The 15989-nt window shown below is 39.7% G+C and overlaps 1 protein-coding gene across 1 annotated transcript; it reads right to left on the reverse strand.

Moving 5' to 3' along the window:
- Positions 1-1459: 1459 nt before the first annotated feature.
- KCNA4 (potassium voltage-gated channel subfamily A member 4) lies at positions 1460-12650 on the reverse strand. Its single transcript, XM_068685022.1, has 2 exons — positions 11890-12650; positions 1460-11083 (listed from the first exon to the last, which is right to left on the reverse strand). The coding sequence occupies exon 2, from the start codon at positions 10321-10323 to the stop codon at positions 8335-8337; it is 1989 nt and encodes a 662-aa protein (XP_068541123.1). The 5' UTR covers positions 10324-11083; positions 11890-12650; the 3' UTR covers positions 1460-8334.
- Between the last annotated feature and the right edge of the window lie 3339 nt (positions 12651-15989).

Below are 15989 nucleotides of genomic sequence, written 5' to 3' on the forward strand. Positions count from 1 at the left end.
GGCTCCCTGCCCCCTAGGGAAAAGCCACTCCTCACTGCTCCCTAGTACTTTTTGCCACCTCAACTTGCTGTTCATGTTACGTGCATTTTCAGTGTAAGTCTGATATCTTATATATGAAAAGGGAAGCTTTTCATACATAGAGCGGAGGTCAAAAATATTAGAAGTATTTCTTTGGACAATGCTACAATCTAGCACACATTAAAGCATGCATAAGGCAAACCTTTTAAGTCACTATATTGTTTCATGTGCCAGTACAACCAAGAGCATGCTTAAAAACATTGTGGATTCTCTGGTCACCTCCCTTAGACGTAGTTCAAAACTACTAAAAGCCGCAGAAATCAAAAATGTTGAAATATGTCTTGTTCTTTCCTCCCAAGAAACAAAATCAGTAGAGTCATCAGAATAGAAATTTTCAAAAAGAGCTAGTGATCTGAACATCCTAATTTCTGTGTGCCCTGAACTAGACAATTTAAAATGCTTTTTTTTTTTTTTTGCATCTATTTAAAAGCAAATCCTGTTCAGAGAGACACCATTTCACTTAAGAATTCACTTCACCAGTATCACTAAACAAGACTAGAAATATTTTCTTGTAAGATAGGTAAAGGAGCAACAATTCAGTATTACTTCTACTTACTAGTGTCTTTTCCCATTTTCACCATATTTCAAAGCTAGGAAAAACGTTGATCCTCCATTAAGCTATGAGCAACAAGAAAATATTTTCCTAGACAGAGAAAACACATTTGCCTTCTAACCTATTGAATCAGCATATCACTTATTAGAGCAGATGTTCACAAATTAAATGGCACCAAAATAACATCATCTAGAAATTATTCAGAAGAATAAAATCTCTTTTACTGAAACCCTTGTAGCATTTTTGTCTTTAATTTTGCAATCTGTAAGTCCCAAATCACAACAGTGCTTATAAATAACAGAAATATATGGATGTAGAACTATATCCTGAACTATAAATTGTTATATAATACCTGTAGCATACTCTCTGCAGTGAGATAAACATTATTTTACTGAAAATCTGTTTGCTACAATAAAATATGATGATGCTTTTTAAACAGGCAATCAAAAATCTTTTCTACCCCTTACTTGTGATCAAAGAATATTTTTCATAGTGTATATGCAGCTCATGTTTAATAATTAACAGAGGAGCTACTATCCCTTAGCCACCTTTAACTTGAAAGATATGATAGATTTCTGCCTTACAATCCTTGCCCTTTTCAACGCAAAACATATCAACTTTCCTCATGCTTGAGACCTGAAAAATATTCAGTGTCTTAAATTCCAAACGAATTCAGGGCAAATTGAAGGCACTTTGAAAGAGCACACCCATTAAGGAAACAGAATTTATATACCCTGACGAGTACAGTCTGTGGAATGTGTAACTTGTTGTAATGCAAATATATCTTATTGTATTTGGATGGAAAAACAAAAGGTACCTTTATTTCACATCAACAGCCCTCTGCAGTTTTCTCTATTCAGGCTCCACTGTGCAAGAAGAAACTGTCACTGAATGACACCCTGAATTCATTACAACGCTGTACCAATAGGGAGACAACAAAAGGCAGAAATTAAAGTTCATTCATATGGTGGATGCACCACACTAAGGGCAGATGACTCTGACTGAAATCAAATCTTCAAAGACTTAAATAGAACAGAAGTGAGACATACGGTTGAGGCTACAGAGCAGGGCAAGGATATAGCAGTGTATTGAGCAAGCATTTTCCCTCGATTGTACAAGGCAGAGAAGAAAGGGAAACCATGCCTCTCCACACATGTGCTTGGATTTCTTTCCAAAGCATATTGTGGGGTGTTGGTCACCTATCAATGAAGATACACACACAGTGAAGCACTCTGGAGCATCCCTTCTCTACAGCATAGATCTGCATCACAATCCAATAAGTATAAATACATACAAGCAAAAGCAGTTGTCTTCTCCATTGCCATGTACTGCATTATTAGGTAGAGTATTATCTGTTATTGACACAAGAAGTATTATATGACTTCAGTGCAAAAGCATTAGACTCAAATCCAGCATATTTAAGGCAAGTTAGAATCACAAGAGTGATAGCGAATATCTCTGATTTGATTTTCTTCATTCTCAGCTAATGTTCACATCCAGAATGGTTAATTCAGAGTAAATGTATGTTCTTCCACTGAAATGGTTAGTTCTTTGGCTAAATAAAAAGTAAGTTTACTGTGACAGAAGAAAAAAAGTATCTAAAAGACTCCTTTGACCTACGCTACTGAATCTATTCATTCTTCTTCTCGTCTCAATACCCCATGAAACTTCAAACAGGATTGAAAACAAAGAGAGACCTAAATCTATCTTCAATATGTGCTGTCACTTCCTACACTCCTTGGGGAACCACTGTTACACTTGGGAAACACTTGTAACACCTGCTCCACCACAGTCTTCATTTTGACCTTAAGCAAATCGCTTGGTCCCAGCTTCATTTTGCAACCTAATTCCTAATGAAATGAATGGAAGTCAGGTGTCTGAAAGTACATTTCACGAGCGTGGACCTGAATCCCTCTGTAGCTTAGGAGCTAGCTAGCTAGACTGGAAGGTTTAGGACCTCCCTATCTAAAACGGTCACAAGGCATTCAGAACAAATAATCAAAAAACTGTTTGGCACTCAGGATAATTGTGGTAGGAGCACAGATCTACCAGATGATAGGCTAAAAACTTCACAATATCCTCTCTGCCCCAGTTGGTCCTACCTGGCACAACGAGTATCTTCCCAGTTGCATGATGTACTAGCATCAGCTGAACCCCTATTGGCAGCTGATAAAGTTCCTGAGATCTGAGTACCTTGAATAGACATAATGCACGAAGAACCTCACTTGCAGCTGCAGATTTAATCAAATTGCCCGATTTTTTTTCAACTGAAGTACCGCACATGCAGAAGTGAGTAAAAATTAAAAAAATAAAGTTTTTACTTACCTTCTTTCCCTCTATTAGAATGTTTTATCAGATTTTGACATGTAACTTAAGATTTCTCTTCTTTACTTCTTATACACTTATGTATTTATTTTCCAAAGAACCTGTTGCAGAAAAAGGTCTCAAGGTACATTATAATTTTACAGAAAATAATTAAAAATAATAATTAATTCAACCATCTCAGTACATAATACTTTAATGACTTTTCTTTCAGAATTAATATCATCAGAGTTCTGAATACACAGAAAGCATGGTTGCAATATGTAAAGTTTAATGTTTGTACCTGGTTACCAGGCACAAAACATTTATGTGCTTTAACCCAGAATTAATATGTCAACAGTTTTTTCCACATTAGATGATCTCTGTGGAAATGAATTCTTTTCAAAAAAAGAATCTCAACTTTTCTAGAAGCAGTTGTTTCAAACAGAGGTACACAAATATGGTAAGTCAATAAACTAGATCTTATTTGTTGCAAAATCAGAAATATTTGACCACTCAGTTATAGCAACAGGAAAATGCATACCCTGTCTGACATCTACAGATGTTACAGGCTATCATTTAGGTTTATTTTATGACAGTAAGAATATGTAATTTATATGCTGGGTATAATAGATTTTTTTGTAAAATCTTTGCTTTCGTTATTGTTTTTGTCTTACGCCAATTAATTAAAAAAAAATAGGCCTGTATTTATAACTGGACAAAATGAAAGGAGAAGTGATAAGGAACCAGTAAGAAATAGATAGAGGAAGCTAGTTACATAGTCTAAAGCACCATGAATAGTTCATATTTAATTTGAGGACTATCAATTACCTCTGTAAAGCTTATGTTAAAAAGTCATTTACACTCAGAATTAGTTTTACAAGTCTGGGATCGCCATAAAGACACATTTCCTATTTCAATGCTGTGAAGGAAATACTTTCACAAACTAGTTACACACAGAATAGACTTTCTGACATTTTTCTTCCTTCAACTCCACAGTGCATTTATCCTATATTTAACCAAATACAAAAAGTAAGTATTTCATAGTCTTGGGCAGCTTAACGCTGATTTCTCATGTCCCAGGTCAAATGACTTTCAACTCCTGAAAGCATACTTGACAGGAACTTTCCATGTCACCAGTAACAAGATAATTTTTCATTCAAGATTATGACCTGATCACAAATCTTTGAACACCAGTATTATGCAAAACAAACATTTTCATGTTCCAAAGCTAGTTCAATAGTTTTTCTGACTGAAACCACACTTAAGTCTCGTGACCACAAGAAATTCGTAACAGCCATTAGTATCCCTAGACGCCAGGAACATCGTTGTCGTGAATTAGATGTAATCATGGCAGCAGTGGGTTCTTTCACTCCCTTGAGATCCCAGAATGATTTCACACTATTTAGATGTCACAGAAATGGACAGTGCACAATAAAACAATGCAGGAGAATTTTCCTTCAAATACAAAAAAAAAAAAAAAAAAAAAAAAAAAAAGCCTACACGGTCCATCAAATGGAATTGGCCTCTTGTGGAATCAGTCTAAGAAAGCTTAACCAGACACTTAGCCAGGAACTGCCTAGCAGGGTGACATAACACTTTTTTCAATATAAATTTCAGCATCCAGGCTGAAATTTTCAAGTAATCAAAGAAGCATCATAGAACTTGATGACTATAATAAAGAAAAAGATACGCATGTCCGAAGTCATGCGTTAAATCCAATTCTTCAGCTGGCAAACACTGTCCTTCCGTGCCTGGCCTTGGCACTTAAGACTGCTATAAAAAGATTTATGAATTTCTTTAAATAAGGGCCAGTAGACATTTAACTATGAACCTATATTTGAAATCTGATTGGAATCTGCTGTGATTTCATGAATTCAGATGGAGCTTCTCAAATTTTTTTTCCCACTGCAAGTGAACAGGAAATATCAAAATACCTCATTTTGCATTATTTTTAGCTGAAATGTATGTCAATGTGAAATAATTTGAACTACATTACTAGAACTAAAACATTCCCTAGTGTAACTCCCATTCACGTCAGTTACACCAGGAATGCATTTCACCGTTATAATTTAATATGTAAAAGCCCAAGTGATTACAAAATTATTTTTCTGATAGTTGTATCCAGTCACACTGGATAAAAAAACTCTGAGAGGAGCAGTAGTAGTAATTTGGAGCCATAACGGCTCAAATACAGTGTTTCTGTAGCACACAATTTCAACCTAAGTGATACTTAAGGGAAATTTCAGTCTCTTGCTAAGCACTTGGGATCTTTGGGTTTTAGCATGTTAGGGGTAGGACTTTGGCATTTAAAAGATGACTTGCAACTGCCTGGACTGATGGGTAGATGAATAATCAAATTAAAAGCTAGCCCAAGTGAAGGTATTTGCTTCCATTCCAAAATGCTCAATTCCGTGCATTTCTGTGATTCAGAATGGTCTACCAAACTGGTAGTACAATCTAGCATTAAGCTATACTAGTTCTTATTTATAATGACAGTTACAAGTACAAAGGCTTATACGTTGCAGGAGGCAGAGCAGGCTCCACTATTACCTTAGGATGTGTGTCCACAGTACCGCAGTATGCAGTGCTGACACACCCAGAATTTTGCTCTGCAATGAGGTCCTCCAGGAAGAACTTCTCTTTCAAGGAGTAAGGTATTGCTACGGTCACAGCATAATGTAGACATCACCGTGCTTGCTTTAAATTAAAAGATTTTGTACTGGAAGCAGAACACCTGCAGGACTTATTCGATAAGCTGGGTAACTACTTAAGCAGATACCTCATGTGGAGCTCCATGTCCAATGTGTGAACATTCTCAAACAATTATTCAAAGAGCTTTCTTCTTTATTTCCATTAGACATCAAAAATTCCCTCTCTTATAATCCACCTTCCCTTTCAACCAGTTAATACTGCAAAACCATACTACTTATTTTCTCTGTGTATTTTATTTGCCTAGTTATTTCTTTTATTTTTACATTCTTGCTATGGTCCACTCTTGGTATTATATGGTTGCTGGTACTATGCAGAACTACTGGCAAACTAGCTTACAAGGGAACCTTTATGCCCCTTACCTTATAACTGTAAAAGCTGTTAAAGAAACACTCATTTACAGATTTTTGCTGGATTTTATAGAATGCTCACACTCATTGCTGATATTGCCTCTGTACAAAAAAAAAAAAAGCATTTAGTACATTTACCCAGGTGAGCTATAAAAAAATGCAGTATTTAATTTTGGCAAACATCTATGCATAAAATTACTGAGGTGTTTGACTCAAAACATAGTTGGAAATAATATTATCATATTAAAAAGGAGCTTTGTTTAACAGTTTACATTAAAAATATAGTGAAGCCTGCTCTATGATTTTAAAATAGGAATCAGACATTTACAAACAAGTTTCAAATCAGGGCTCAGCACAATGCAGTCTTTTCTGTGTCTTGTTTTTTATTACTCCTTCTGAAGTGATAGAAGACGAGTGGAGAAAGTTTTCCAAGAGGTGATTCACAGAAAATCCATGAAAGCAAAAATCAAAGCTTAAGGAAAATCCTGTGCCTCTGGTTCTGTTCTGTATCACTGGATGCTGCATACAGCAAGCAAAGCTTATCTGATAGATTATGCATACCGTCACAGGTACCCAATTTGGACTGTTTATATTGTTGCTTTTCAGCTTCAGAACTGCAAGTCACTAACTAGTTCTCTCCCCACAAAACCCCCTTCACAGCTTTAAATGGATATTGCAAAACTACTGGAATTCAGTAGTGTTGGTAAGCCCTATTTTCTCTCACAATGTGCTGTCCCGGCCCTTAAAGTGCATATGCCGATTTGGTTCAAGTTTTATGATTTGGAATGTTCCACAGTACCTCCTCAAAAACAGCTTCCGTTTAATTGTGCCTTCCCCAGACAATTTTGAGTCTGAAAAAAAGCATCTGTTCTGAATCTATTATTTATGCTAAATACAGTAATATCTGACTTATTTCATTCTGGAGTCTGGATGTGCTGTAGGTCAGATAATCCTTACCTAACTTAATCTCCTATAAAGGGCAGTGGAAGTTTTTGACACAGGAAGATATGGCTGGCCTAAGAATTACGGAAAAGAAATCATGGGATGTTTTCCCTAAGACTACATGGGACCCAACATGTTCATTGTGAACCCCAGAATGTCTATTTAAGATCTTAAATGTTGCTTCAAATGCACACGGGTGAAAGCTGTAATTAAGGGAGAAAATGCAGCACCAATAACATATTAGAAGTCAGCAATTTTGAATTGTCAGAACTGTAACAACTGAGTATCTTATTATTTTTGCCTTCCTCGCATACCCTGAATTACTTCAATACTGACAAAGTGCATGTACTAACCATTGCCTCTCAATGTTAAACTAACCAGGCAAAAAGATGTAAGCTATAAGATATAGGTTGGTATTTCTTGAGAACGTCTATAGAAAAGAGTGATTTCAAATAATTTTGATTATAAAATTTTACTTCACAATCCTTTTGCAGATCACAGATATTCATAATTAAAAGAGTATGGAATTAATGTAATGTTAGCTGTTTTGCCATCAGCATCACATAAAGGAAAAAATAAAAAATAAAAACAAACAAACAAAAAACAATAAAATATGATGCAGAATTCACTCTTCCAATGATTGTCATTGAACTATTACATTAGTAAACATTCACAGTATGAAGTCTCTTTCAATATATCTCCAGCATATAAAGTAGTGCAAAAAAGCATTCCAGTCATTTTGCCTTTGCAGTCAGACCAGGTTAAATGATTCTCTTACTTCATTTCTTCCATTATTAGACAACAAATGCTGCAATGCCTCCAAAGAGAGTTATAAAAATAAACAATTTCTGGAGGTTCAGCAGCCTTTTCAAAGTAAATTTCCAGTTAAAAACAAGCATTATAGATTTCAAGAAAAAAATTTAGAACTATCTTCTGTAGAGTATCTTTTTACAATAAATTTGAAAAAGAATGACAATGGTATCCAATGATTGATGGTAGCTGCTATTAAAGCACTGATAAATAGATAAATGACTACCAAACTTCATTGCTTCTTACATAGTAAATACCTCTGAATGCCAACTTTTACCACAGAGCTGTTATTAGTGATGTCGACAGTTCATGCACCCACTTTAAAACTGACTTGGTTTTAATAAATTTTTCAGCCTCATGTGCAAAACACTTGCATTCTAATAAAAATATAGTCAAGTTATATCAGACCTAGCAATCCCTTCCTCAAGTTATATCACTTACTTGATATGTTATACAAGTTTAGCAATGCTTTTTATTTGTATTTAACCATTAAATGGCATACTACTGTATGCTGTGGACTTCTGTTTGCATATTTCATTATTTTCACTGCACTCTTTAATGCATAAATATATTTGGAAACGTTCAAAATTACACATCAGTTTCCACAGAATTTGAATTTACACAGTTTTTCTTCTCTGACTCACTGCTATTCCCCGTGTCCTGACTTTTTTTCTCCTTTACACAGAGAGATTCTTTAACTCCTTCTTCCATCTCCAAATATTCTGATTTATCCTCTGTGGATGAAGATGATGCACTTCTAAATTTCTTCAGTAAATTTGTTGGGAGGTAAGGGCAACTGACTGCATTTTGCATCAGCTGCGTTTGTTCTTCATTCTCAGTCTCTCTGTGGTAGAAATAGTTAAAATTGGAGACAATCACTGGCACTGGTAAAGCAATGGTTAACACTCCCGCGATGGCACACAGCGACCCAACAATTTTCCCACCCACAGTTATGGGTTTCATGTCCCCATAACCAACTGTAGTCATGGTCACTACAGCCCACCAAAAGGCATCTGGGATGCTTTGAAAATGGGTGGCAGGCTCATCAGCTTCTGCGAAGTAAACAGCACTGGAAAACAAAATTACTCCAATGAAAAGAAAAAAAATGAGGAGGCCAAGTTCCCTCATGCTGGCCCTGAGTGTGTGACCCAGGATCTGCAAACCCTTGGAGTGCCTGGAGAGCTTGAAGATGCGAAACACCCTGACCAGACGGATGATCCTCAGGATGGCAAAAGACATGGCCTGTTGACCATTACTGCCCTGCTCCTGTGCCAAGTCAGTGCCCAGAGTAATGAAGTAAGGCAAGATGGAGACAATGTCTATGATGTTCATGATGTTCTTGAAGAAGTGTGCTTTGCTTGGACATGCAAAGCAGCGCACTGTAAACTCAAAGGAGAACCAAATGATGCATACTGTCTCTACAATGAAAAAAGGGTCATTGAAGATGGTGTGCTCCCCAGCATCCAGGTGAAGTGACTCATTGGAAAGCCCCTTCCCTAAGCTCAGGGACATCACAAATTCCTTATCGTCTCTGAACTCTGGCAAAGTCTCCAGACAAAAGATGACGATGGAGATCAAGATGACCAAGACAGAAACAATGGCAATGCCTCTGGCTGGACTGGAGCTCTCCGGGTACTCAAACAGTAGCCAGACCTGCCTCTTAAACTCATTCTCCGGCAAAGCTTTGTCCTCTTCCTCTTTGACAAACCCTTCATCCTCCCTAAACTTGAGCATGGCCTCCTCCCCAAGTTGGTAGAATTTCACCTCCTCACTGAAGATGTCAAAAGGTACATTGACTGGCCTCTTCAGCCGACCACCACTCTGGTAGTAGTAGAGTATGGCATCAAAGCTTGGCCGGTTCCTATCAAAGAAGTATTCATTTCTGAGAGGGTCAAAGTATCTGCCTCGCTTCGCTGGATCACCCAACAACGTTTCCGGGAATTGAGCTAACGTCTTGAGTTGAGTTTCAAACCGCAGTCCTGACACGTTGATTACCACACGCTCACAACACTCGTACTCACTGTAGCGAACAGAGCTGTAACCCCCAGGGCCTCCACCATCATCAGGTGGCTGGTCTGAATATGAGAACTCATCCTCCCCATAGTCAGCACCGTAGTACAGCTTTCCTTCTTCCTCATCGTCTTCATCCTCATCTTCATCCTCCTCTTCCTCCTCACTCAAGTCCTTCAGTATTCTCTCTTCAGAACCACTCAGAGGCAGCAGCTCAGAACAGGGGAAGGAGGCCCCACACTCCCTACTTCCCAAGTGGTGACTCCTCTTTTTCCCTTTCTTCCATCTCTTACCACTCTGGCGGTTGGGCAGGCTGCTGCGTGATGCATTCCCACCGTGAGAAGAGGATGCACCTCGACTCTGTTCCTGATGGTAGTGGTGATACGGTCCACCTCCACCTGTTGCCCCTGCTTCTACTGCTGCCGTTGCTGCTGCTACGGCTGCAGCTGCTGCAGCTCTTGACTGTGCCAGCCGCTCCCTCTCTCGGGCCCGAGCTTGGACTGCATATCCATAGGGCATGTGGCTGTTGCACCCAGAGCTATCTGCACTCACCATTGCAACCTCCATTTTTCAACTGCTTTCTTTTTTTTTTTTATCACTTAATACGAAAGCTTTTCTTTACAGTGCAAACTTAACTTTCAGCATAGGAAGTTCAAAGCCATTTGCATTTGGAGGACAGTGCACTGGACACAGCACAGGGCAATACAGTTATAATGCTGAATCTATGTTCTGCAAAACCACAGATCTGCATTTTCTTATTGTCCAAAACGTTTGACACAAACTACTGTTTTGCTAATACGAAAAGATGAAACTCTCAAAATTGGAGCAGGGAACAGCTGAGGCCTTGTCCTTTCATCCACTAAGTCCCTTTGCTTTCATTTATCTCCCGTGACTACCACAGATCTGATCAGATTCATGACCACCTTCGTGAAGAAAAATACATGCATATCAAAGGGTACCTGCTCTGCACAGATGTTTTTAGTTCATCGTCACAACCAAATGCGAATAGTGTCTTTCCTCATAATTTGTTCCTGGTAATGCTTTGGCCTAGAATTCTTATTATTGTTTATTATCATTACGTGGGGAGTTGAAATTAATTCCAGCCATCACTCTATTTACACAGTGAGAAGGTCTTTGCAAATCCTTTCTTCAGCCTGTCAACGTCTCAAACCTGGGAGCAGCACCCAGGGCGTCAGCAGCAGTGGTAAGAGGAGGAGGAGGAGGAGGAGGAGATGAAGACTGAGAAACTGGCTCTGAGGTCCCCATAGGACAAAAGGGAGTGGATGGGTCACCCTTTGGTTATGGTCATGCAGAAGAAGCACTTAACCTGAGGCACATGCACAAACACACAAAAATAAACAAAACAAAAAGGGAAAAGATTGGATTGTTTTCCTAAAAGGTCACACTGATCAAATGAAACTGTGTCATCTATTACCACGGCATTCTAATCTTCCCCTACCCACACTATTCACACTTCTACATTACACACACACCCACATCACATGCACAGAGATTTTGAACCACTCTGTTGGTAGGGATGTGGGTGGGTATGTCATATATATATAGACAGAGTTACAAAATCCCCACCCATATAAGCACTTGCATCCATACACAAACACATGCTTCTGAAACACCAATACATATAAACACTAATAAAATTACTGCAATACACAATGCATTCAGATCTTTGAGTACATACATAATACATACACCTACATGTATCTACATGAAATATTGAAATAAATGTGTCTATACAAAGAGCTTTTCATATATTTGTAAAAACACAAGATGCAAGAATGTTACATTTTAATCTATAACTGAATTGTGTTTCAACCATAACGAACATCTCACTGAATTTGATTTGGATACGGGCACGTACAGTGTTCACTCAAGCAAAAACACTGTGATATGGTGTGTCAAACACAACTGCAGGTGCACTGAAGCAACATCTACATGCAAACGCACACAAAAATACACATGCACACACCCCTTTGAAACAGAACCCTCATTTATAGCTGTACCTATTAATATATGATAAAAGGTGGCTATGGACTATTAAGAGACAATGCTATTTTTAAAATCATACCTATATGTCATGCAAAAAAGAGGTCTTTAAATTGCTGTTATACTTACTGTTTGTAGGCAGAGAAATAGCAATGCTGCTCTTGCTAGTGTAAGGATCTGGTGCCAGTGGTCCTGAGGAGGGGGCTGTGCCAACTGATCTACACCTGCAGGCGTGTAAGGTCAGTCAGCACCACAGGTTGATGAGTTATTTTTCTGCCTTCTTTCCGGGTGCAACAAGAGTGCCAAGAATGAGCCAGGGAGGCAGCTTAAGCTGGGGGCATTCTGCACAGCTACAGACACCGCTTCTCACCGAGGCATTTGCAGAAAGGCAACAAGCAAGAGTCTTTTCCAAAAGGAAAAAAAAAATGAAAGACGTGAGCGTGTTTGTGTGTGTGAGAGAGAAGGAATGAATGGATGAGTGTGATCACTAGGCTTTCCGAGCCCAGCTTTTGCTGTAGATTTGTAAATCAACGTTAAATAATCCGTGTACAGAGCCTGTTTCCACTGATGGGAGGATGAGTGTCGCTCCTTGCAGTTTCTCCCCGACACGTCCAGCCAGCAGCTGCTCAGCCAGCAGCCCGCATCTTGCACTTGTCGTGCCGCTTTGTGGCAGCGCTTACCAAACCCCCCCCCCAAAAAAAAAAAACAAAACAAAATAACGATAACAATAATTAAAAACCCTAAAACCAGAGGAGGAAGCGGCTGTCTACCACACGGCGTAGTGCCCCGCTTTACAGCTGCAGCCAGCAGCGGCGGCGCTGCCGGAGCGAGCCCTGTTGCTCGGCGGAGGCGCCGCCCGCCGGCTCTGCGCGCCGCCGGGGCCGGGGCCGGGGCCGGGGCCGCTTTATGGCGCCGCTGCCGGCTCCGCGCCGCCCCCTGGCGGCCGCCGCCCCGCACTGCGCGCCCCCGGCCCGGTCCGGCCCGGCTCGTTCCCCGCCCCGGCTGTGTGGGAGCTGTTCATTAGCCACAGGCGGGTGCCGCTGCTCAGTCATGCAGACGCTGGCTAGCGGAGCTTGGTGCTCAAAGCCACGCCACAAGCCCTGGCTTCTGTTTTGTTTTGTTTTGTTTGGTTTGTTTTCTTTTCTGTGTGTTTTTTTGTTGTTGTTTTTTAAAGGAAAAAAAAGACATTGTCAAGGTGGTTCCGAAGTGGGAAAACGAAGTGCAAATCGCATCTTCCAGAAAGATCAAACAGCTGGCCCTACCTCTGTCCTGCTGATTCGTTCACCACAAGCCCTCAGATGGCACAGGCACACGAGAAAGGTACCCCCACAGCTCCTGCCCAGCGCTCCCCTGCTCACATGCAGCGTGTAAGGTCTTGCACACAAAGCCAATTTAACTCTTACCCCTAATTCTGTATCTGCACCAAGAAGTAGGTCCTAGCTCATGAATAGGATACCATCATGTATTTGGTAGGGGAGACCTAAAATCACAGAGGTTTAGCACCCCTGACAAGATGTCAAATCTTTTCTCCCTCTGCCTGTACCACAAGCTGTTCCTTCCCCGTCTAGAAAACCCAAACAGTGACCGGTTCCACCTTCTGTGAGCGAGCACCACAAAAATGCAGCTTGGCCATATTTGATGGTACAGCTACAATTCTACCATCTCGATGAAGAGTAAGCGTAGGCACGCCTTCTTAATGTAGAAAAGCAAAAGAAAGATGGGATCGTAACAGGGACAAACCAAGAGCGGTGCTCACTCCAGACACTTGCCTCAAGGTGCTCGCACCTGGTCAGGCATTTTTTCATTGCATAGGTCCACACCTTTCCCACAGTCCAGAAAAACCTAGAGAGCCTGGTGACTATTCCTCTTCAGATCCCGCATGGTACAACCCAAATTATCCACAATACCTCTGTCTCTACTGCCTACAGCAGTTAGTGCTCAAACTCTTCATTCCCTTCATTTCAGTAGGCTGACTTATGACTATAAAAGGGAGATCTAAGGATCAACCAAATAAACATCAAGTTCATAATTGTCAGGTCAAAAACACTTAAATGCTTAAAAGGCAGCTATATCTAACCAATTTTTCAAAAATCCCAATTCTTCAAATTCTGTAATCAATATACAGCAAAAGACACCAGGTATTCTAAACTCATCCCACATTCCATTAAAATAGAAACTGGCATCATCACAGGAACAGTTCAAATTCCGGTGCTCCTTGATGCAATTTGAAAACACCCTACTAATTCACTTCTGATACCAACATACAGATTATTCAGCAACCTGGCACAAGAGTACACCAAAGACAGAGATGAAGCACCTAACATGATTTAGTCACAAGGAAATGTTCAATGCCATAAAAATAGGAAAGATACCATAGGTATAAGTTTTTACAATTAAAAACACCTAGAGATCCCTCCTACTTCAGTAAAATCTAATTCTAGAGGCAAAAAATTTGGCAGAATTCAATAACTTCATTCTCTCTGAAGTACTGTATTGCTTTCTATCAGCAAGACCTGAACATATGTTTTTTTATTCCTTTTTGATGTACTTCTAGAGACTGGACCAAAGAAAACACTCACCTATCTTTTACCTTTGTTGCAGTTTCAGATGCATTTCAGAAACATTCCTCAGGGCTCAATTCTAAGGCAGGTTCTCTTCAAATTTTATTAATGATATGGATGCAAGTATTGAATGCATCCGTAGCAAGTTTGCTGACAGTACTGAACTAGGGAGTACTTGTTGACTCGGGGGGGACAAGAGGCCTTGCAGTGGGATTTAGATAGGTTGGAGCACTGGGCAATCAGCAACAGCATGAAGTTCACCAAAGGAAATACTGGGTGCTGCCCCTGGGCACAGACTGGGAGCTGAGCGGCTGGAGAGCAGCCCTGCAGAAAGGGTGCTGGGGGTGCTGGTGCCAGCAGGCTCAGCAGGAGCCAGCAGCGTGCCCTGGCTGCCAGGAAGGCAAACTGCACTTTGGGGTGCATTAAGCACAGCATAGCCAGATGGTTAAAAGAGGTGATCCTCCTGCTATACTTAATGTTTGTGCAGCCTCACTTTCAATATCGTGTGCAGTTCTGGGCTCCGCAATATAAAAAGGGAAATTGAAAGCATCCAGAGGAAGGCAGCAAAATTGACACAAGAGGTGGAAGGCATGTCCTGTGGCTGAGGACACTTGGGTTGTCCATTCTGGAGAAGAGGAAATGCCAGAGGTGACCTCAGTGCTCTCTGCAACTCCCTGAGGACGGGAAGCAGAGAGGAAGGTGCCCTGGTAACCTCTCTGGTAACCAGTGACAAGATGCACAGGAAAGGCACAAAGTTGCACTGGGGGATGTTCAGATTGGACATTAGTAAAAAATTCTTTACTCTTAGAGTGATCAAAACCTTGAATAGGCTTCCTAGTGAGGTGGTTGATGCTCCATACTGGTCAGTGTTCAAGAGGCATTTGGACAATGCCCTCAATAATATGCTTGAATTTTTGATTATCCCCGAAGGGGTCAGGCCATTGGACTACATGGTCTTTGAAGGTCCCTTCTAGCTAAACTGTTCTATTCCGTTCTATTTTCTAGTCATTATCTCATACCACTGTTAAACTGAAAATTTCACTGGCTATCTCAGTATAGACACAAGTTGAAATAGATCAATCACTTTGGTATGCCATTTTTTAATCATTACTCTCCTTTTTTTTTTTTTTTTTTAATAACTACAGTATATTCTTGAGCAAAGAGGAATAAAAAGTGATATATGATGGGATACACACATAACAGATAATGTAAGAAGCAGAAGAGCTTTTTTGTACCTTTTTTAAAGTCCATTCTAATGTGCTAGAGATGACGTAACTACATGCAATTCAATCAAAATCACAAGTCTTATCAGATCCAATTTTTCTTTAACTTATTTAACAGCTAAAAACAAGCTTTGCGTATTTACAAATGAATACTGTGAGTCATTTCATTCAGCTTTATATTTTCATAGTATTCAAAGAATTTTTTTTTTAAAGATACTACATTATCTCTGCTCCTTTATATTCATAAGGGATACTATTATAGGTAGAACAAAGAGGGAATATGTACATGTCATTATCTCCAATAGTACTGTACTAAGAACATCATAGCATAGCAAAGGATCTGTAAGGTATGCTATTGTACAGATTTGTTCTGTTTTACAATGACGTGGAGGAGAAATATGCATCATTGTTGCTTATCTATGTATACAGTACCAGAAAAAAAAAA

The sequence above is a fragment of the Anas acuta genome, chromosome 5 (genome assembly GCF_963932015.1).
Source record: "Anas acuta chromosome 5, bAnaAcu1.1, whole genome shotgun sequence".
Classification (NCBI taxonomy): Eukaryota; Metazoa; Chordata; class Aves; order Anseriformes; family Anatidae; genus Anas; species Anas acuta.